Source organism: Perognathus longimembris, chromosome 7 (genome assembly GCF_023159225.1).
Source record: "Perognathus longimembris pacificus isolate PPM17 chromosome 7, ASM2315922v1, whole genome shotgun sequence".
Taxonomy (NCBI): domain Eukaryota; kingdom Metazoa; phylum Chordata; class Mammalia; order Rodentia; family Heteromyidae; genus Perognathus; species Perognathus longimembris.
In genome coordinates, this window is record NC_063167.1 from 72,769,060 (window position 1) to 72,791,537 (window position 22,478).

General features: G+C 44.0%; 1 protein-coding gene across 1 annotated transcript; it reads right to left on the reverse strand.

The window, feature by feature from the left end:
• Nucleotides 1-6,747: 6,747 nt before the first annotated feature.
• LOC125355493 (flavin-containing monooxygenase 5-like) lies at nt 6,748-19,677 on the reverse strand. Its single transcript, XM_048351892.1, has 8 exons — nt 19,441-19,677; nt 18,814-19,002; nt 17,842-18,004; nt 16,638-16,780; nt 13,747-13,946; nt 11,760-12,115; nt 8,277-8,349; nt 6,748-7,099 (listed from the first exon to the last, which is right to left on the reverse strand). The coding sequence occupies exons 1-8, from the start codon at nt 19,573-19,575 to the stop codon at nt 6,754-6,756; spliced, it is 1,605 nt and encodes a 534-aa protein (XP_048207849.1). The 5' UTR covers nt 19,576-19,677; the 3' UTR covers nt 6,748-6,753.
• Between the last annotated feature and the right edge of the window lie 2,801 nt (nt 19,678-22,478).

Consider the following 22,478-nt stretch of genomic DNA (forward strand, 5'->3'; position numbering starts at 1 on the left):
GGACTTTAAAGAGAAGTCCAGCTTGTCTGAGATCAGAATGGCTACACCTGCCGTTTTGGTGGATGCATTTGCTTGGTAGATCTTGCTCCATCCTTTCACTCGAAGCCTGTTTTTGTCCCTTGCTGTAAGGTGGGTCTCTTGTAGACAGCAGATGTCAACTTTTTGTTTGCGAATCCATTCTGCCAGTCTGCTCCTCTTTATCGGGGAGTTTAAACCATTTATATTTAAAGAGATCAAGGATAAGGGTGTTTTTTCTCCTTCCATTTTCTTGGTGGGCTGTTTTTTTTCTTTTTTTTTTTCTTCTTGTCTTTAGTGAGCTTGTGTTTCTGCTGGACTTTGGCTATTGAAGTTTCTTTCTGATTCTGTCTGTGTGTCTTTTACGATCTCTGTTGGGTGGGGTTCCCCTCTTAATATTCGCTGTAGGGCTGGTTTTTTATTCACATACTCCTTTAGCTCCTCTTTGTTGTGGAAAGATCTGGTTCTCCCTTCGAATGTGAACTCCAATTTCGCTGGATATTTGATCCGAGGTTGTAAATTGTTATTCTGGAGTACTTGGATGGTGTTCTTCCACTCGCTTCGAGCTTGGTAAGTTTGTGTGGATAAGTCGGATGTTATTCGAATCCTCTTCCCATTGAAAAAAGTTTCCTTCTTCGCTTTGGCTGAATTCAGAATTTGCTCTTTAATCTTGAGGTCTGTAGTCTTGAATATTATGTGCCTTGGGGTGGCTTTCCTGGGGTCTGGCCTGCCAGGTGTCCTATAGGCTTCGGTTACCTGGATGGGGTCCTCTGTGAGATTGGGGAAGTTTTCTGCAATAACTTTATTGAGAACATGATTAAGCCCTCTGCTCTGGTATTCGGCTCCTTCTTCTATTCCAATTATGCGCAGATTATATCTCTTGTCTTTGTCCATTAGTTCCTGGATTAGTCTTCCCTGAAGCTTCACCTTTTCTTGGAGTGTGGTCATTTTCTGGTTGTTGTCAGCTGCTTCATCGTCCAGGCGAGAGATTCTGGATTATATATGGTCTACTCTTTGTGTCATGGTTTCAATTGCGGAGTTTATGGATGTCAGAGAGCTATTTATGGTTGTCATATCAGCTCTGATCGTGGAGATTTCTTCCTTTAAAGAGTTGTATTTTAAATCTATTTTTTCATGCATTTCAATTCTTAGGATGTGGAGATTTTCTTTAAAGGCAGCTTGCATTGTATCCATTTTTGCTTCCATTTCTTTAAAGCAGGTTTGCATTGTATCCAGTTTTGCTTCCATTTCTTTCTTGGCTTCCTGGGTGTCCTTCCAGATTTCCGCTCTAAATTCCTGGAATTGTTTTCTGATTTCATTTCTGACGCTTTCGATCATTCCTGTTAACATGGCCTCATTTGCTTTTTTAGTCTCCATCTCCTCTTCAGTCGTGCTGCTTTTTGGAGCTGGCGAGTTGGCTTGCCCTTTGATGAACTGAGTTATGTTTCTTTGTGATTTGCGCATCTGGAGATCTGGATGGCTTCTCAGGTTTGGTTTGTAGCTCCTCCCTCCCTCCTGTGTAGACGTGTCTACGGCAGCAGGTGCTGCCGCTGTGTCCCCGCCCACCAGTGCAGGGTACGCCTACCAGAGCGGGCGCTGTCGCCGGGGGCCCCGCCCTCCTGTGCGCTGTGCGTTCAGTGCAACAGGCACTTCGGCGGGATATGCCTCCCAGAGCAAGTCCTGGGTTGTTGGGTTGTGCTTGCGCCCTCCCACGAGTCCGTTGGGGGGGGGTACGTGTGGGGCCCAGTGGGATCGACTGTCCGGGTGTGGCTTGGCACCTTCAGACCTCACCTCCGCTGTGAGGAGGGGGGACGTGATCAGGCTCAAGTGACCCTGCTGGGCTGGTATTGCCCACCAGCGCCTGTGGTTTTAGTTGTAAGAGTCTGCGAGGTCCAGGCGCCTCAGGTGGGGCTTGCACAACCAGCCGTCTCCCGGCCCCTGTTGGGAAGGGGGCGGGGCCGGTTCTGCCAGTTCAGGAACCTGTGGGGTGTTGGTGCTGCTGAGCCCTTCCCCTGCTAAACTGACTTCCCAGCGCCTGATGGGAGCTTCCCCGCCTGATTTGGGGGTTCTTTGTTCCCTCAGGGGTGGGGGAGGGGGGAGGGAGGGCACTCACTTTTGCTGCTTTGTGTGTGTATCCCTCGCAGCCGTTGGCCCTCCAGGGGTTGGCTAAGTGTCGTGGTGGCTTCCCTGGTTCCCGATTTCTGCCGCGCTGGGTTCCCTTGTCCAAACCCGGTGTGGACCCGAACTTCTCGTCGCTGCCGGTGTGTGTCTTGGTCCGCACCCTGCCTTGTGTCCGTGGGGTCTCCCCCTATCTGAATTCTGCGCTCCTGGCAGCCTGTCTGCCGATCGCCGGGTTTCCCTTTCCCAGCCTGACCCTGTTTGGGCCAGGGTCGGCTGGTGGGGGGAGGGTGCCCCGGTGAATCTCCGGCTCCGTGTAGGTTTTCGGCTCTTCTTTTTTGCTCCTTTTTGTTTTCCTGCGTTTCTCCACTGCTTCTGGCTGCTGGTTTTGCTGGGTTCTTGATGGGGTGTTGGGTGTTGGGGTTCCCAGCTCACTATGCCGTTGGAGCGAGTCGGGGTGCCTCCCTATTCCATCGGCGCCATCTTTCTTCTCCTCACTTTTGCTGCTTTGTGTGTGTGTCCCGCACAGCCGTTGGCCCTTCAGGGGTTGGTGAAGTGTCGTGGTGGCTTCCCCCGTTCCCTCTTTCTGCCGCGCTGGGTTCCCTTGTCTGAACCCGGTGTGGACCCGAACTTCTCGTCGCTGCCGGTGTGTGTCTTGGCCCGCACCCTGCCTTGTGTCCTTGGGGTCTCCCGCTATCTGAATTCTGCGCTCCTGGCAGCCTGTCTGCCGATCGCCGGGTTCCCCTTTCCCAGCCTGACCCTGTTTGGGCCAGGGTCGGCTGGTGGGGGGAGGGTGCCCCGGTGAATCTCCGGCTCCGTGTAGGTTTTTGGTTCTTCTTTTTTGCTCCTTTTTGTTTTCCTGCGTTTCTCCACTGCTTCTGGATGCTGGTTTTGCTGGGTTCTTGATGGGGTGTTGGGTGTTGGAGTTCCCAGCTCGCTATTCAGTTGGTGCGAGTCGGGGTGCCTCCCTATTCTTTCGGCGCCATCTTTCTCTCTCCGAGAAGTTTGTTAAAGATGGCCTCATTCACAGTATGGAAGTTCCTCAAAAAACTCAGCATAGACATGCCCTGTGATCCAGCCATACCACTCCTAGGCATCTCTCGTGAACAGTAGGATCCAGGATACCACAAAGACACCTGCACATCCATGTTTACCACTGCACAATTCACAATAGCCAAAATATGGAAACAAACCAGATGCCCCACTACGGATGAATGGATCCAAAAAATGTGGTACCTGAACACAATGGAGTACTACAAAGCAATTAGAAATGATTAAATAATGGCATTCACAGGGAAATGGTCAGATCTTGAACAAATAATGTTGAGCGAGATAAGCCTAGAACACAAAGAACAAAGGTTCATGGTCTCCCTGATAGGTGGTTGTTGGGGGGTGAGATCATGTCTGTAAAACAACAAACTTCTTTTCAAATGGTATTTCCACATGTTTTGGTCAGCGACTTTACAGTATGTCTCTAAAACAAAACAATTACTAAGTAAACATTAAAAAGTCTAGGATAGACCTATCAGAGGATCACAATAGCTCAACAGCTACATACATATGATTATATATAAGATGAGGCTAAGCAAAATGAACTCCAAGAGATGGAAACAGGAGGATTTTATTGTTGTCATTATGTTTAATGTACTAGGTGAATTTCCTTTGGCATACCTCCTGTGGTCACTGTGTAAAATTTTGGTACATTGGATATTATATATATACTTATCTGAACTAGGAAAGGGAAAGAAAAATGAAGGAAAGTGTAACAAATAAGAAATGTACTCACTACCTTATTATGTAACTGTACCCCCTCTGTCACCTTGTTATCATCTTGTTAATAAAATTTAATTTTAAAAAAGATGACCTGATTCCCATTTGGAAGGAACCCTACATATCCTCCCCCAGGCTCTGGGCCAGCGCCTGCGGGAGTGGCCTGCCTCTGTGCTCTTGCTTCTGGCTCCTGCCCTGCTCCTTTCTCCCTGGTCTTGGTCTCCTCTATTCTCCTTCCCCCAATTCCTTTGCACACTAGCTCCTTGCTCCCCGGGCCCCAGAGGTACAAAAGAGCAAAGACAGCTATGAGGTTGAGAAGGTGGGGAATTTATGATGCTTTGTGCAATTCCAAGGATATTTGCAGGCTCTACGTCAGCCAGCATGTGCTGTACTGACCAGCGGCTCACTGGAGAGCATCTTAGTAAAGCAGAATGCCCTATGTGTAGAATTCTAATAACAAGGTCACCTAAAACTGTGACAAGTTCTGCTTTGATAGCGAGTGAAGAGTGGATCTGGAAGTGTGCACACACGTGTGTGCGCCCCATAGGTAAGCTTCAACTGAGTAGCTAGGGATAAAGCTGCCTGCCAAAAGCCCCTTGGCTCCTGTGTCCCTTGAACATACAATCATCAGTGACCATTTCAAGCACTTCTTTATGGCATTAGAAAAATATATTTTAAAAATTTACACCTAGTTTAATTTGGAAAATAAGATAAACATTTAATAAAATTGCAACAGCAAAATATGTCAATTGATGAATATTCATGTATACTCATCTATAACTTTGTCTTTGTATCTTGAGTGATTTTGAATTTAATATCCTATTAACATGGGGTTAGGGATTTAGCTCCATGGAAGAGCAGTTGCCTGGCAAGTGCAAGGCCATGAGTTCAATCCTCAGCACAAGCACACAGGCAAGCATACAATCCTATTCACATCTTACCTTCGGCTTGGTTTAGAACCAATCAATGATGGTTCGGTAGCCTCACATGTTATAAGTAGAATGAAAGAGTTGAAGCAGCTGAAAATGACACTGTCTATACAGGAAGCTGGGCACTGAGAGCTGCAAAGAGCCCAGCTAGGCACTCAGGGCAAAGCCCCTTCCACAGAGGCTCTGCACCCTCCCCGGCCTTGAGCAGTCATACATGGCACTTTAAGCACCATGTCTTGGCCTCTGGGAATCAGGTCAGGGCCCACTGCCCCCAGGAACACATGCCTGTGAACAGCAGACTTGTTGGGCCCCACATGTGGGGGACAGGCATGCAGTTGGAGCCACTAAAGGATGAGTAAAGAGCCTTCACCAACCTTTCTTCAGGGTATTTGTGTTAGTCTAATGGAGTCCAGGGTATTTGTGTTAGTCTAATGGAGTCCTTCAGTCTGTTCAGATTGAACGTGTAGTTAAGTAATTGATGGTCATTCCCAAATTCACAAACATTGCATCAAATCATCTTACAAGCATGCACCTGCCTGACATATTAGTGCATTTTCTCTGGGGATTCAATGTAGCTGGCAGGTCATGCTACTTTAACTTCTCCAGGAAAAAGAAAAGTGCAAAACTTCATTGGATGAGAGAATAGAATCAACACTAGATCTAAAGGCAACACCCTGATGTCTATTTCATATGCTCTGTTTTATAGACATTCATAAAAGCCAGTACAAGCAGAACATTCCTACAGTTAATTAATGTCAATTCTAAGATAAGGTTCTTGTCACTCAGACTTTACTTGTGGAAGAACAGATGAGAAATCACAGTACATGTAAGTACAAATAAGTCAGTAACTTATTTCCTGAACTTAAGTCTTGCTGAATGCTCCCATGAGAACTAAGAGATTACAATAAAGTTTGGCTAGCTAAAAAAAAGTCAAGTAGAGAGTCAAGTACTTGTAATCCTGACTACTCAGTAGGCTGGGATTTGAAGATCCAGATTCAAACCCAGCCCAGGCAGAAAAGTCTAATCTCTAATAAACTACCCAACGTGGTTTCCAAAAGTGGAAATGAGGCTCAATGAGAAAGCACTATCATTGAGCAAAAAGCCAAGTAAGAGGATAAGACCTTGAGTTCAAGCCCCACTACCAGTGCACAAAAAAGTTAAATGCAGTAGTAGATGGTAAATTATTCTAATGACCTATTAGCCTAGAATGTTGAAAACAGATTCTTTATTGCAAAAATGAAGATAGTTGCTTAGGAAGTAAAAGTGAGAAGTCCTAGGATATACCAGTGAACAGCGAGTTAAAGGTCTTAAGTATATACATGTCCTATATTAAGTTATATACAATTATGATAAGATGATTGTTTCTCTTGTTTCCCAGCATATATTCATTCAATTACAATGTAAAAACTAATCAGATAGAGCTTCTCATAGAAAGTCAGTCATTTTTATAGGCACTGACTTAGGGTCCCCATTAAAAAAATTGCTGAACCATAACTATGTGTTTATTTAGCATAAACTACACGTCAAAACTCTGGCTATATTGGGGCTGGGGATATGGCCTAGTGGCAAGAGTGCTTGCCTCGTATACATGAGGCCCTGGGTTCAATTCCCCAGCACCACATATACAGAAAATGACCAGAAGTGGTGCTGTGGCTCAAGTGGCAGAGTGCTAGCCTTGAGCAAAAAGAAGCCAAGGACAGTGCTAAGGCCCTGAGTCCAAGCCCAGGACTGGCCAAAAACAAAAACAAAAACCTCTGGCTATAGATGTATAAAAGAAGACTCAAAGAGAACCTGAGAGCTAGATGCTGGTGGCGCATATCTATAATTGAAGCTATTCAGGAGCGTGATATCTGAAGATCCCTGTTCAAAGCCTACCATACAGACCTCTCCACTGAAAGCTAGAGCTTTGACAACAGTACATCTAGAAGTAAGCCAGAAGGACAGCACAGAGAGCCACCACTAGTATAAATCTGCTCATGGTTATCACTGAAGATGAAGAATTACTCCTTTCCACTGCTCTGGTCATCAGAGGCTTTTTCACGCGATCTTCTGTGGTTAAGATGGTTTCTCGAGCTCTATCCCACTTTCCAGGACCCTGCAGACGGTACTGGGCAGGAGTACAGGGGCCAAATAGGACCTTTAATGCTAGCTTGGGGTCAGTGAAGGCCAGAGACCGTAGATTGGGCCTGACACCCACACACTCAGCAAGCTCTTCCATGGTATCTATGTAGTCTCCCTGAATGGTGTGGCGCTGGCTGTCCACATACCTGAAGGAGAGAAGACACAGGCCTTGAACTATCAGCAATTCAACCAACCCTTCAGTCAATGCTCTCTAACTCTCTGCTTGGTTTTGGACAAGGAATAGTGGAAACCACAGAAGACAACTATCACCAATTCTAAGGATCTTATGATGGACAAGAGGAGATAAGAGAGACAGAGGACTCAAGCTTTTGGTAAATACTGTGGGTTTTGAATGCTAAGTAGACTTGTAAAGAGAGTAGAGTTTAAAGAGAGCTGTCATAGGTCTTGCAAGGGTAAGACAAAAACACAGAAGAATATTCAAAATCAGGTGAACAGAGCCAGGCACTGCTGGCTCATGCCCATATCCCAGTGACTCAGAAGGCTGAGATCTAAGGATTGCCGTTCAAAGCCAGACTGGGTAGGAAAGGCAGTGAGAATCTTACTTCCAATTGACCACAAGCCAGAAGTGGAGCTGTAGCTCAAGTGTAGAGCACCAGCTTTGAGCAGAAAAGACAAGTGACAGCATGAGGCCCTGAGTTCAAGTCCCACTATTGGCACCAATAAAATAAAAGTCAGGGGAACAGCAACATGGAGGTATGGGCAGTCATGGACATAGGTCTTGACTACAGCACCAGAAGGCAAACATGAATGCAGAAGGGCCAGCCCAGCATATACAGATGCAGAAAGCAACCACAAAGGCTTTCTGGCATAAGATCTTGAATTCTTTTATGAGTCATTGACAGGGGCAGGAGTATCCACAGAGCAGGCCCTCCCAAAGTCAAGATAAATTGGAACCCACAAGGAAGAGCGAGAATGACTTATTCTACAAGAGTAAGTGGCTCTCCAGGTACAATAGGTATATTACGTAGAGATGTTCCAAGCTAAGAAAATATTTTAGGGGAGGCAATATGCTTTACAGGAAGGAATGGAGTTGGAAATATAGCAGACTTTTCTTTTTTGTAAACAGTACTGGGATTGAACTCAGGGCCTTATGCTCTCACTTGGCTTTTTTTTAAATTAAGATTGGCATTCTGCCATTTGAGTAATGTCTCCTCCTTACATTTCATGGGTTAATTTTCAATAAGATAGTTACATGAACTTTTCTGGACAGGCCTTGAACTGTAAGCCTCAAATCTCAGATTACAGACTGGAGCCAACAATGTCTGGCCTATAATCCTACATGTCCCTGGGAAATTTTCTTACCTTTTTGCCATTTCCTCTTGAGTCTTCATTATTTCTGCCATCATTTCACTTTGTGAGGGCAATTTCTTTATCCCTAAAGAGAAAAATGAAATTCGGAAGCATACAATATCCCGGTAAGGAATAATGATCCCATTAACAATTAGTACACTGTAGAAAATTCTTAGAATTTAGAATAATTTTCTGTACCCAAATTATAGTTTACGGAGCTGGGGATATGGCCTAGTGGTAAAAGTGCTTGCCTCCCATACATGAAGCCTTGTGTTCAATGCCTAAGCACCACATCTATAGAAAAAGGCAGAAGTGGCGCTGTGGCTCAATTGGCAGAGTGCTAGCCTTGAGCAAAAAGATGCCAGGGACAGTGTTCAGGACCTGTATTCAACCCGAGGACTGGCAAAAAAATTTATAGTATAATTGAGCACCTTATCGTATCACTATTGAAATATGATACAAGTGGAGCAAGCCCAATCTGAAAATTGGAAATAATAAATGACCCCAAATCCAAGTTTCTTTCGGTGTGTGTGTGTGCACATGCATGTGTGTATGTGTGAGTACTGGGGTTTGAACTCATAGCCTTAAGTTCTCAATTAGATTTTTCATTCAAGGCTAGAGGTCTACCACTTGAACCACAGCTTCACTTCCAGCTATTGCTGGTTCATTGAGGATAAGAATTTTTCAGACATTTCTGGCTGCACTGGATTGGAACTTACATCCTCAGATCTCTGAGATCTGAGCTAGGACTACAGGCATGAGCCATCAGGGTCCAACACAAAGTGTTGCTGTTTTAACCACTGAGAAAGAAATAAAAATAAACTTATCTCTCACACATTTATACTAAAGGTCAATGGAAGATAATCCGCCCCCTCTAAACCTTGCAGTTGCTAAGAGTTAGAAAGGAAAATCGAGAGCAACTCTTATTGACAATCTTCCCACATAAATTCCAGCACTGAAACACTATAGTAGAAGATTGTGTAGTGAAATTTCATGTCAAGGACACAACTGAACCAACAGCCAATCATATTTCAGTAAAAATAAAACAACAGCAGTCTAGCTTACTGTTAGCCTTATACCCCAATATGTAAGCTCCAGGTCCGGTAGAAATCTTTAGACACATCTGATTCTTAGGTAATATTCCATAGAATTCTGGAACATTGAATTTCAGAATGGAAGTACATGTTACCTAACAAGTACCACTAAAACCAAGTGGTAATCTCTTTCTTTCCTAAACATCTCTGGTCATAGAGATCTCATTACCTTCAGAGGAGGTCATAGAATGGGATGCTTTAGTCTTGGGAACATTGTTCTTTGCCTTGCTGGTTACTCTTTCCTGGGCATACCCCAACAAGTATGCTCTGTGCCTCTCCTAAACCACAGGAGTCCACACTCACCACTCACAAAGAGCCTTCTGAGCTGGGTGCTGGTGGCTCATGGATATAATTCTAGCAGCTCAGGGTATGAGACCTGAGCACTGTGGTTCAAAGCTAGCCCAAGTGGGAGCTGGGGATATAGCCTAGTGGCAAGAGTGCCTGCCTCGGATACACGAGGCCCTAGGTTCGATTCCCCAGCACCACATATACAGAAAACGGCCAGAAGCGGCGCTGTGGCTCAAGTGGCAGAGTGCTAGCCTTGAGCGGGAAGAAGCCAGGGACAGTGCTCAGGCCCTGAGTTCAAGGCCCAGGACTGGCCAAAAAAAAAAAGCTAGCCCAGGTGGATAAATCTGAGACACTCTTCTCTCCAGTTCACCAGAAAAAAGCAGAAGTGGAGTTATGGCTCAAGTAAAAAGCACACGACACTGAATTCAAGTCCCAATATCATCCCAAAAATAAATAAATAGATAGGTAGGTAGATAGATAAATGCCTGTGTGTTTTTCCATGTATTCTCATTTTAGCCAGAGAAATTATTGCTTATACTTATAATTCTGTGAGGAAACAGCAAAATCAGATTAAGATTAGTCACTGAGATTGCTCAAGAAACCTATTTTGGAACTTGATTTTCAAATTACTTCTCACCACTTAGACATTTCCTAGAGGTCTGAGGCAGATAATTCATTTAAAATATCTACTGGGCACTGGAGGCTGACATTTGTAATTCTAGCTTCTCAGGAGACTGAAATGTGAGAATTGTAGTTCAAAGCCAGGCTAGTCACAAAAGTCTACAAGACTGGTCTCCAATTAACCAGCAAAAAGCTGGAAGTGAAGCATTGCTCAAGTGGAGGATATCCCCTCCTTGAGCATAAAAAGCCAAGTGAGAACGAGAGTGCATGGTCTTGATTCAAGCTCCAGTATTCTCATAAAGTAAAATAAACAAAAATGCTAGATTTAATTAACCCTTTAGAAGCCTAACCGTTTTGCTAGCTCACCGAGGCCACTACCTTAAACATTTTCTCTTGTGCATTTCTGAAAAGCAAGATGAAGGACCGTGGAAAGCACAGAAGTAAGGTTTTGAGAGACTGAAGAGTCCACACTCTGGAATAGTCTACAACCAGGTCTTAATTTTGGGCTGGAATTAGTTGACATCATGTCTTAGTATTTAATTTTATCTGTAATAAAAGGTTATTTTTTGATTCATGAATACACACCAATTTTCTCAAATCTGGCGTGACCTTGGGAACATTTTCTTCAAAGACCTTATGCCTACCCTACCTCAGACTTAGGAAATAAGCATTGCCAAGGATGGAATAAAGTCATACCTAGTTGGGAAAAATTTCCCATCTGATGCTGATGTATGTCTATGGGTTTAAATGATTAATATAAACTGCTAATCTACACTAATATAAATTATTGAATAAGGTAACATTAATAATTTAAGTTGTTATTGAATAATATAACATTCAGAATGTATGTGGTAAATACATTTCTTTTTTTAATTTTATATATTTTTTATTCAAATTTTTATTATCAAACTGATGTACAGAGAGGTTACAGTTTCATACGTTAGGCATTGGATACATTTCTTGTACTGTTTGTTACCTTGTCCCTCATAGCCCCCTCCCTCCCCCCCTTTCCCTTCCCCCCCCCCCCCGAGGTGTTCAGTTCACTTACACCAAACAGTTTTGCAAATATTGCTTTTGTAGTTGTTTCTCTTTTTTTACCCTGTGTCTCTCAAATTTGGTATTCCCTTTGAATTTCCTACTTCCAATACCAGTAAACACGGTTTCCAATTTACTCAGATAAGATTACAGAGATAGTGTAGGTACAACCACAGGAAGGTGATACAAGAACATCATCAATAATAGAAGCTACAGATACACATAGGGTAAATACATTTCTTAATAAATGGTTCCTATAAATTGTTACTATTCCATATTAATCTGGGTTTTTACTAAATTTTACATTCACTTAAAAATAAATTTTCAGTACTAATTTTGAGCCAAGCACCATTAAAGTCATGTAGACTGTCTCTAGCTGTTTAAAAGGACATACACAAAAGGAAATAACTAAAGGGATCACCCAGTAATAAAGCAGTTCGTTTGTATCTCCACTTACCTTTAAACACTTGAGTGGCCCAGCGTGCTTGGAGCTCTGCAATGGGCATGATGGCTCCCCAAGGCTGGATCAAGCCTATGATTGCAAACGTTGGCTTTTCCAGGAGAGGAGGGAAGACTTTCTTATACAGGGATACCTTATTTTTTACCACATTGACAGAATCATCTTTAAGAAAAGGAAAGGCAAAGCTATAGCCTGTGGCAAAGATGACAGCATCAATGTCATCCTCCCTGGAACCATCCTCAAATATGGCAGCCGCCTCTGTGAATTCTTTCACATTTCCTTTCACTTTCACCAAGCCGGAAATGATACGATTTGGCAGCTCATCATTTACCATTGCATCTTGACTCAATATTCTGTCAGTGGTAAGAAAGATAAAGGGAAGGACAAATGAGTGACAAAGAGAGACTTGAGGGAGACAGAAAAGGGGAGAAGAAAACAGAAATCCTAGCTGGCACCATGGCTGGCTCAAAGGACTCATGCTTGTAGTCCTAGCTAATCAGAAGGTGGAGATCTGAGGATCATGGTGTAAAGCCAGTTCAGCAGAAAAGCCCATTAGACTCTTATCTCCAATTAGCCAGCAAAAAGCCAGAAGCAAGACTTGTGCTGATAGCTTAGGCCTGTGGTCCTAGCTACTCAGCAGGCTGAGAGTTGAGGATTGCAAATCAAAGCCAGCAAGAAAATCCATGAGACTCTTATCTCCAATTAATTATTGAAAAGCAGGAAGTGGTACAGTGCTAACATTGAGTATAAAAGCTTGGAGACAGTGCTCGCACCCTGAGTTCAAACCTCAGGCCTAGCATTCATACACACACAAAAAAGCCGAAAGCAAAGGTATGGTTCAAGTTGCTGAGTACCATATTTGAGCAAAACAGTCAAATGAAAACTTGAGACTCTGACACAAGCACTCTCTCTCTTTCTCTCTCTCTCTCTCTCTGTCTCTCTTTCTCACACACACACACACACATACACGAATAGAAATGAGTATCATGTCAATAAAATTCTGCTTTTGTGAAGGTGATTTAATATGCCATTGGTTTCCCCTTCAGTCCATCGATGGAATTTGGGAACATCTACTTTATACCCAGCCCAGATCAGGATCTCAAGGCCAAAATGGCCTCTGGATGGCATTGAAAAGGAGGGCACTAGAGAAGTGAAGGGTTTTATTTGACGAGTGGCATCTTTTTCAAGTAGCACTAGCACTCTGTGGTTTGAAAAGGCCATGGGTTAGTAGTTTTCACCTGCATACTAACAAGTCTGATAGAACTAGGTTATCAACATTCCTTTCAGTCCCACTTGCAGTTTCTCCATTGTGTCTCTTCTCTTGTTTAGGCAAAGTATAATGCCTAGCTCACTGCAGGCCCCAGGGTGATGGATGAGGGAATGAATGATGTAATGCCCTCAATAACTTTGTCAGTTTTTGGTGGCCTCCACAGAAGAAACATTGATACATGGGGAAATGACTAATATCAAGGAGGATGGCAGACTGAAGGTACAACCTATACAGAATCACATATTTTCTGTGGTTCACATGGTAGAAACCTGATTTTAGGCTCTGTAGATTTCTTTTTCCTTTTTATTTTCCCCACTGGTAGTAGTGTTTTGAACTCAGGGCCTCATGCTGGCTAGGCGACTGCTCCACTTTTCAGCCCTTTTTGCTTCACTTATTTTATTCCAGACAGGGTGCTTTTGCACGGGACAGCCATGGACTGTGATCCACCTTCTTATTCCTCCCTGTATTTGGAATGATAGGCTCATGCCACCATACCCAGCTTGTTGAGATGGGGTTTTGTTAACATTTTGCTTGTGTTGCTTGAAATGTGATCTCCTGGTCTCAGAGTCCTGAATAGCTGGGATTATAGTCATAAATCCCATACCTGGACCTGTAGTTTTTCTGTTTTTGTTTTAAATATGGGCATTAATAGTTCTATTAATCATCCTGTGTGCCTTGGCCATCACCATCTCTACTCTGGTTCTGAGAACTTACCTATGTTTAGGTTTCAAGCCAAACATTTCATGGTCAAACCGCTGGTTCATCTGCCTTTCCAGAAATGAATTTGACACTGATGGACCACACATCTTTGACAAAAATGCGTAAAATCGAGAGTTCAGTTGCATGTCAAAGGGATAGCCATGTTTACCCACGTGGTTGAAGATCCAAGTTCCTCTCCTGGTGCTGAGGAATACCTGGCACATGGGAATAAGGGTTTATTCTGTCATTTAGGCTCATGGTCCACTCACAGCACCCTGCATTTAAGATTAAATTTCAACTGACACATATGGCCCATGTGATCTTTGAAAAACTGTCCTGCTATTTTCCTTCCTGGACATGAAGGTTATAATGAAAATGGTGCCTTCATGGTCCATGAATATGTCTTGATATGATCTGCAACTTTGTCTCTGTTCAAAGCTCTTTTACCCAGCAAATCCTCCCCGTCTTCTTCCTCCTGGGATCCAGATCAAACCTTCTTCACCAGGGCGCCAATGACCTCTCAGGCTGACAAACTTGTCTTCATCTTTGGAAACATCCTAGAACTGTCCACTGATGAAACTCAATAACAGTGATGAGGCTGACACATCACATCTGTAATCCTAGCTACTCAAGAGGCTAGGATCTGAGAATCACAGTTCACAGCCAGCCCAGAGAGTAAAGTCCATGATTCTCTTATACCAATTAACCAACAAAAAGCTAGAAGTAGAGGTGTGGTTCAAGAGGTAGAGCCACAGGCTTGAGTGAAAAAGCCAAATAAGAGTGCAAGGCCCTGATTTCAAGCCCCAGTACCAGCACCAAAGATTTTTTTAAGATTCCTTATTTATAAAATAGTGACATAAAATGGTACATCACAGAGCTGTTGTGACGTTTGTGTTTTGTTAAAAAAAAAAAGTGTGTTATATGGGAAACACCAGATCAATGCTAACTGGCTGTCATTCTTATTTCTATTTCCATCTATGTCTTGCTTAAAGGAAACAATAGATTAATAACCCTGGATTCATGAGAAAACAACAAATGGATTATTTTTAAAAATCAATATAATCTTGGATGAAATTAATCTGAAAAGGGACATTTTCTCCTCACAAAAGGATTATTCCCCAAGAATTACACCAGAGTTCTGTGATACACTGAGATGTACAGATCCACTGAAACTTACAAATCACTTTTTATAAGTTCAATATGACACCAACTGAGATGCCAGCAACTGAGCATCTGTGGCCTGCATTGGTGCTGATGGTGTTGTTCCTGCTATACAGGGCTGGTTCTGCTGTGCATTTTCCTGGGCCCTTCACAGACAAGGCTGGCTGGCCTCCACCCTTTGGAGGTTTTCTTTCTTGGCAATCTACAGTACCTGGTGCTCAGTTGCTGTTCCCTTAGCACTGATCACTAACAAACTAGACACACTGGTGATGTTAAAGAAGGCTTTTGCATGGGTTCCCACATACTATGCACATCCATCCAGCACAACACCTTTTTTAAATTCTCTTTTTATCCTTTCTTGTTTATCTAATTCTTTCCTACCAAAAGTCTGTGGAATTAATTCATTCAGTGATATGTAATTGCTTTTATGGTAATAGGTGCCAAAATTACTGTGAAGAGCTGTTATTAGTGCACAGCTGCTATGTCAGCATCATTTCAAAAGATTAGAACATTTGCTTCTACTTGGGGAAAGGTGTGGCACTGGGGCATGAGCACATTGCCTCATGCTCTTACTTGGCTTTTTTGCTCAAGTCTAGTACTCTACCACTTAAGCCATAGCTCCAGTTTCCTCTTTTGACTAGTTAATTTGGAGATAAGGAGTCTCATGGACTTTTCTACCTAGACTGGCTTCAAACCACTATCCTCAGATCTCAGCCTCTGAGTAGCTAGGATTACCAGTATAGGTAGGTGATTATTGCTTTGCTGCATCAGTTAATAAAAGAACTAGTTTAGCCTGGTGCCGGTGGCTCATACCTATAATCTCAGGAAGCTGAGATCTGAGGATTGCAGGTAAAGGCAGTCAGGACAAGAAAGGCCATGACTTATCTCCAATTAACCACCAGAAAACCAAAAGTGGTGCTGTGGCTCAAGTGGTTGAGCACTACCCTTGAGCTGAAGAGATCAGTGACAGTACCCAGGCCCAGAGAACAGTAACTGAAGAACAATCTGGCATTTATCTATTATTGTTCATAGAGTTGGGATTCAGTGAACACTGAACAAAACAAAATCATGATGTGTCTTCTGTTAGCAATGCAATGACTTTTTTTCCAGATGAAAACCTATAATACAAAAATCAAGCCAAAATGAACAAAAGAAACGCAAGTTGATAGAAATTGTTCTAGAATGAATGTTATCCTGTATTCCCCCAACTATATGCAAAGCTGGCACAACTGTTGCCTTGACTACAAGGTCAAACCTTATCATGTCCTTGGAAAGATGAGGTTGCTTCTTTTTTTTCCCATTTTAAGAGTGAGAAGAAAAGTCCCCCTCTGACCCAAGAATGGCAAGTTTTTACTGCGTCGGGTAGCTGACCTTTACAGACACACATGGCATTTCCAGGGCCAGTATGGATGACTACTGTGAAAACTACACCCCCCCCTCTTCTCTCAGCCATAACACATACTTCCACAGAGCCAAGGTGGAGGGGATGCCAAAGGCAACTGGAGCCATAAGGACTCCTTCAGTGGAAGGCTAGCTGAATGATGGAGAAAAAACTCCCTGGTACGTAGGGCCTCCCAGAGACACAAAACCAAACTCTGAAGTAGTGAAGCCATACCCTGTGTGCCACTGGCACTGGGCGGTTGCGGGGGCGGGCTGTGCACAGGTCTCTGTGCCCTTTGTGGGGTGTGCTTCCCTTCCTTGGTGAGGCTAAAGTAAAGGTAGGTCACACATTCACTGATTCCAACCTGCTTGGCGGTGTGGCTGATCTCAACAGCAAGATCCCCTCCAGAATTCCCAATGCCAATGACAATGACTCTCTTTCCCGTGAACCTTGTGGGGTTCTTGTAGTCTCGACTGTGGAAGTATTGTCCCTGAAATTTGTCGATTCCTACCAGAGAAGGAAGAACAATGATTGAGAAGCAGCCTACATGATGGATGCCTTGTGTCATATTATGCATTTTCAAGCTGGAATTTCCCATGTTCTGCCTTCCTTCGGCTATTCTCACGCCTTCCTGAATATTTTCTAAAAGTATTTTCTGCTCTCCTTCCTGAATATTTTTTATTATTTTCTGCTCTCAGGGGAAGTGATTTCCTTATTGTTAGTAGTTTGGATTTTGGTGTTGCAGGGACGCAGGACACAGTCTCAGAAAACCACTTGTGTGGGCTTTCTATTTCCTGAGATGTCTATTTCCATCTCTTTTTGTTCCTTGCTTTCTTGTTGGCTTTGTGGCTTAAGGCTGGTACTCTACCACTTGAGCCACAGATCTATTTCTAGTTTCTTGCTGGTTAACTGGAGAGTAGAGTCGCACAGATTTGTCTGCCTGGACTGGCTTTGAACAGGGATCCTCAGATTCCAGCCTCCTGAGTAACTAGAATGGCAGCTGTGAGCCACCAGTGCCTGGCACTACTCTCGTTGCAACTCTACATTGTGTACTCTGACTACATGTACAGTATGTATTTGAAATGGAAATCCAAGCCAAAGACTGTAATAATTCAATACTTCAAGCTCTGATTTCATCCAGAAACTCAATAGTTCTGAGTTTTTTCTTGTACTGCTAAAAAATTCTTAATTCAAACTAATGTTGCTTCATAAATTTTTTAATGGAAAGCCAATGCCTGAAATTGTAGCTACTCAGGAGGTTGAGATCTGAGGTTCCCAGTTGGAACTGAGATTGAGTAGACAAACTTAAGAAACTATTCTCTACAATTAACCACCAAAAAGCCAGAAGTGGAGCTGTGGCTCAAGTGGTAGAGAACTAACTTTGAACAAGAAAGCCAAGACAGCCCTCAAGGCCCTGACTTCACAAATAAATGAATAGAACTAGTGTCATGGGTTGGGTTAAGTTTAAGACTCTTCCCCTGAAGATGAGAATGAGCACAGCCCTTTGGCTCCTGATTGGTCAGGTCCCAAGTGTGGTTTCCAGTCCTCCCTGCTGCTTAGTTACTCACCAGGGAAGCTGTCCAGGGGCAGGTGTGCATCGGTGTGGTGACCTGTACAAACCATCACTGCATCAAAGACATCCACCTGCTTTGTCCCTTCACACTCTGTGACCACCTCCCACTGGCCTGATGTGGAGAAATCAGGCTGCTTCTTCACACTGCACACCGTCGTCTGAAAAGTGACAGTCACAGGAACTGCTACCCCACCCCTGAAACTCATGCAAAACACTATCTGTTACACCTGCAGACAGCTACTATCACACCCACCATTACATCACAGGTGCCTATGCACACATTTGATTTTGTAATCCATGAAGGGAACTGATTTGGAGCTGACAGTGATTGAGAAAACTTCCATGGGGCAGCCTGAGGACATTAGCTGGCCAACTAACTCTGCTGCCAGGAAAAGGGCAAATTGCTAGCTCTCTTGTCTACACCTGAAGGCCCTGAGCACCTGTGGACATCTTTGGTCACATTCCAAGCCTTCCCCACAACCACTGATGTCTTCCTAACCCATGGATTGTTCCCTCTGGCTAGCTACTCCAGGATCCACTACTTCTTTGATTACTTTCCAAGAACTGCTTCACTGGATTATTGTGGCTATCACACAAAATAATACATTGGAGACTGGACCAGAAAGGACGAGAGAGCTAAGCAATTGTGGCCAAGTCATACAACCAGGAGACCTTAAAGTTCCTGGTCCTATTGATTCTACTCATCCATTTTATTAACATCCAAATAGAATGCAACAGAAACATTCTGGCAGGTGGCTTTCTATATCTGCACACAAAATATACGAAAGACCCTCCTGATTATTTTTCAGACACAGAGAGCACCAAGAATAGAGTCTTGGCTTGGACAGGAAGGATGCAGGTAGATATCAAACCACTATCTACACATTAGCCCTGGCCAATGAAGTCACAATTTCCATTTGACAATTAACTTTAGACACAAAGATGTCCACAAAATTCCCTAGCTGACCTTGAACCGGATATACTTGAGAAGGTCAAATTCTTTGGCATACATCCGGAAATACTCCAGGACTTGGGAGTTGTGCATGAAGTTGGCGTAGTGGTTTGGAACAGGGAAGTCACTGAAGCACATCATCTCCTTAGAGGTGTTCATAACCACTGACTTATAAATACTGGCCCGGCCTGGCTCAGGGTTTTCCTGCATTAAATGAAACGCATACTTGTTAACTTCAGATTTCATGATTTATAATTAATGAGTAAACATTTGGAAAAGCTTTAGAATGTAAGTTCAGAGCCAACAAAGCCGTGGGATTTTATATTCCCTGACAATCCCCCAAAATGGTAGTAGGAAAAAAAACAATATCCTAGATTGAGAAATAGGGATTCCTGAAAGGACTTGTGAGCAAATAAAAAACAATCTCTGCATAATAAAAAATGTTTTGGTGTGATTTATTTAGCATCACAGGGCTCAAATAGTAAGAAACTCATAAAGAAAAGGATGGTAGGAGGGAGCTGAGGGTAGCTGAGCCAGGCCCTCAGGCTGAATTCTAGCAGCTGTGGTCTCTGTCAAGCTCAGCACAAATCCCAGACTAGAAGAGAGCTCAGCCCAGGTGCAGAGGAGTGCCAGGAGCTTTACCTGGAACCTCCAAAGCCCTCCGATGTCGTCGGTCCTTTCGAAGCACACGGGCTCCAGGCCTCCCTCCAGGCAGCTCTTGATGCAGGTGAGCCCGCTGGAGCCCCCTCCGATCACCGCGATTCTTTTCTGGCCCATGGTCTCCCAGGTCTTGTCTGGCCTGGCGACTGTCACTCTCTCTGAAACGAGACCCAAAGGCACACGCGTGGATCGATGGACACTTCTCAAGGCTCTGGTGGCCAGGGCCAGGGAGTAGGCGGGGAGGGGGCAGGCGAAACCATAGGGCCTGCAGGTGCAGGGAGGGTGAGTTTCTCACCTAGGGGACCTGCACTTGGGACCAGCAGGCTCTTACTAGGAAATGAGCCCCCACACAGGAACAAACCACAGCCACAGACAAAGCCACAGCCCAAGGGTGGTGCCCTGCTCCCTTCTGGGAACACCTCCCTAAGTCTTGGCGCCCTTCCCGTTGCTGTGGGTGCTGAATCTGCCTTGGGGAAAATAAAACAACAACAACAACAAAAAAAAAAAAAACCGCTGCCCCTCCCCGCAGCTCCCTCTGAGCTGCACAGACTGTCCTGGAGTCCTTCAGCTCCCAGTGTTCCTGTCACTTCCTGTCTGTGTGTCAGGCCAGAAGAACCCCAGCAAGCCCAGAGCCCTGTCCCTGGGGAAGGTAAGGCCACCCTGGGGAGCCTGTATGCCCTCTGCCAGCAGCTCAGGAATCCCACCCAGCTGCTAGCTGGCTCCCTCCTCATCTGCTCCCCACTGGCTGCTGGATCTCTTAGATCACTTAGATCTGCACTGTGGCAGGAAATTTCAGCCTCCCCCCCCCACCCCCAGCCTACTTGGAGGAGCCTACAAGTTTTGTGGAGAAGGCCAAAACATGTGCAAATTGTTTCAATAAAAGAATAGTACTTTAAAAAATAATAAAAATGCCAGTAATGGGGCTTGCTCAAGGTGGGTGCTCTACCATTAGAGCCACAGTTCCAATTTCACGGTTTCACTATTTAAAGATAATAGTCTCAGGGACTTTATTTTCTCCCCAGCTAGCATCCAACCAGGATCCTCAGATCTCAGCCTCCTGAGTAGCTAGGATTATAAGCATAAGCCATTGGCACTCAGCTAAACATACTTTGTTTTGTTTTTAAGTCTGTTGTGGGGCTTGAACTCAGGGCCTGGGCACTGTCCCTGAGCCTCTTTGTGCTCAAGGCTAGCACTCTACCACTTGGAGCCACAGCTCCACTTTTGGTTTTCTGGTGCTTTTTTGAACATAAGAAGCTCACAGACTTTCTTGCCTGGGCTGGCTTAGAACTGTGATCCTCAGATCTCAGACCCTGAGCAGTTAGGATTACAGGCATGAGCTACCTAGGCCTGGCTAAAGATAATGCTTTGTAAAAAGGCTTTCCTTCATATCCTCTTATAAGATGTTGAGATACATAACACCATCTTCTACAATGTAACTTCAAACATGTGAATATAAAATTGAATAGAGCTGCCAAAGTAATGGATACAGGCTTTCATATGCTGGCTCAGAATGAGGGCTGCAAGCTGGGTGACAGTGGCTGATGCCCTCAGGAGGTTGAAATGTGAGATTCCCAGTTTGAAGCCAGCCCAGCCAGGAAAGTCCATGAGACTCTTTTCTCCAATGAACCAGTAAAAACATGGAATTTTAGCTCAAGTGATAGAGGTCCAGACTTGAGTGAAAATCTCCCAGTACTGGCACAAAAATAAGTTAAAATATTAATAAAAATTAATTAGTTAAAAGCATTAAGTGCCAGGTATGTGACCTAGTGGTACAGTCCTTGCCTAGCATACATGAAGCTCCAGGTTCAATTCCTTGGTACTACATGCACAGAAAAAGCCAGAAGTGGAGTTGTGGCTCAAGTGGTAGCCTTGAGCACAAAAAGCTCAAGGATAGTGACCAGGCCTTGACTGCAAGACCCAGAACTGGAAAAAAAATATAAAGTTCTAAAGTTGATGAACTCAAAAGCTCCAGGAGATAAAGTCCCTGTCTTTCAGGGGGTATTTGTAATAAGTTCTCATTTTTTCCTTCCTCCTTCCCTCCTTTTTTTCTTTTTCTTTCTTTCCTTCCTTCCTTTCTTTTTTCTTTCCTTTTTTCTTCTTCCTTCTGTTCTTTCCCCTTCTTTCTCATTCTTTCTTTACCTTGATTATTTCCCCTTTTCCTTCCTTCCTTCCTTCCTTCCTTCCTTCCTTCCTTCCTTCCTTTCTTCTTTCCTTCTTTTCCTCCATCCTCCCTTCTTTGTGCTCGTACTTGAGCTTGGAATCAAGGCCTTGAGTTCTTGCTTATATTTTTAGTTCAAGGTTGGTGTTCCACCACTTGATTTTTTTTGTGGCTAATTAGACATAAGAATCTCATGGGGTTTTCTTCCTGGGTTAGTTTTTAACTTAGTTCTCAATTTCTTGAGTAGCTAAGGTTACAGGTATGAGCCCAGTGTTTGCCCGATACATTTATATCTAAGCTCTTCCCCCAAGGAGTATTCAGTGCCATGCACTGTATGTGGGCTGCTTTAACCCCATAATATGGCCCTATATGATGTCCCTACCCAAGCTGGCAATAAGACATGGCCTTGGGGCTGGGAATATAGCCTAGTGGCAAGAGTGCTTGCCTCGTATACATGAAGCCCTGGGTTCAATTCCTTAGCACCACATGTATAGAAAATGGCCAGAAGTGGCGCTGTGGCTCAAGTGGTATAATGCTAGCCTTGAGAAGCCAGGGACAGTGCTCAGGCCCTGAGTTCAAGGCCCAGGACTGGCAAAGAAAAAAAAAAAGACATGGCCTTGTTTCCCAAAGCCAGGTTTCCAAAGGATACTTCCAGTTGTCACAGCAGAGGATGGGAGCTGAAGCCTGCTGCCATGTGGCACTACAAGAGTTAGGCCTCCATTTTGGCTCCTTTCACCTAAGGTGAGGATGTCCAGTCATGACTGCTGTGTCCATCCTTTCACTAAGGGGCACATGCAATGTCCTGTTCATTGAGAAACAGAGTCCTGAGGGCATTAGAATAAAGAAAGTTCAGAAAACAACC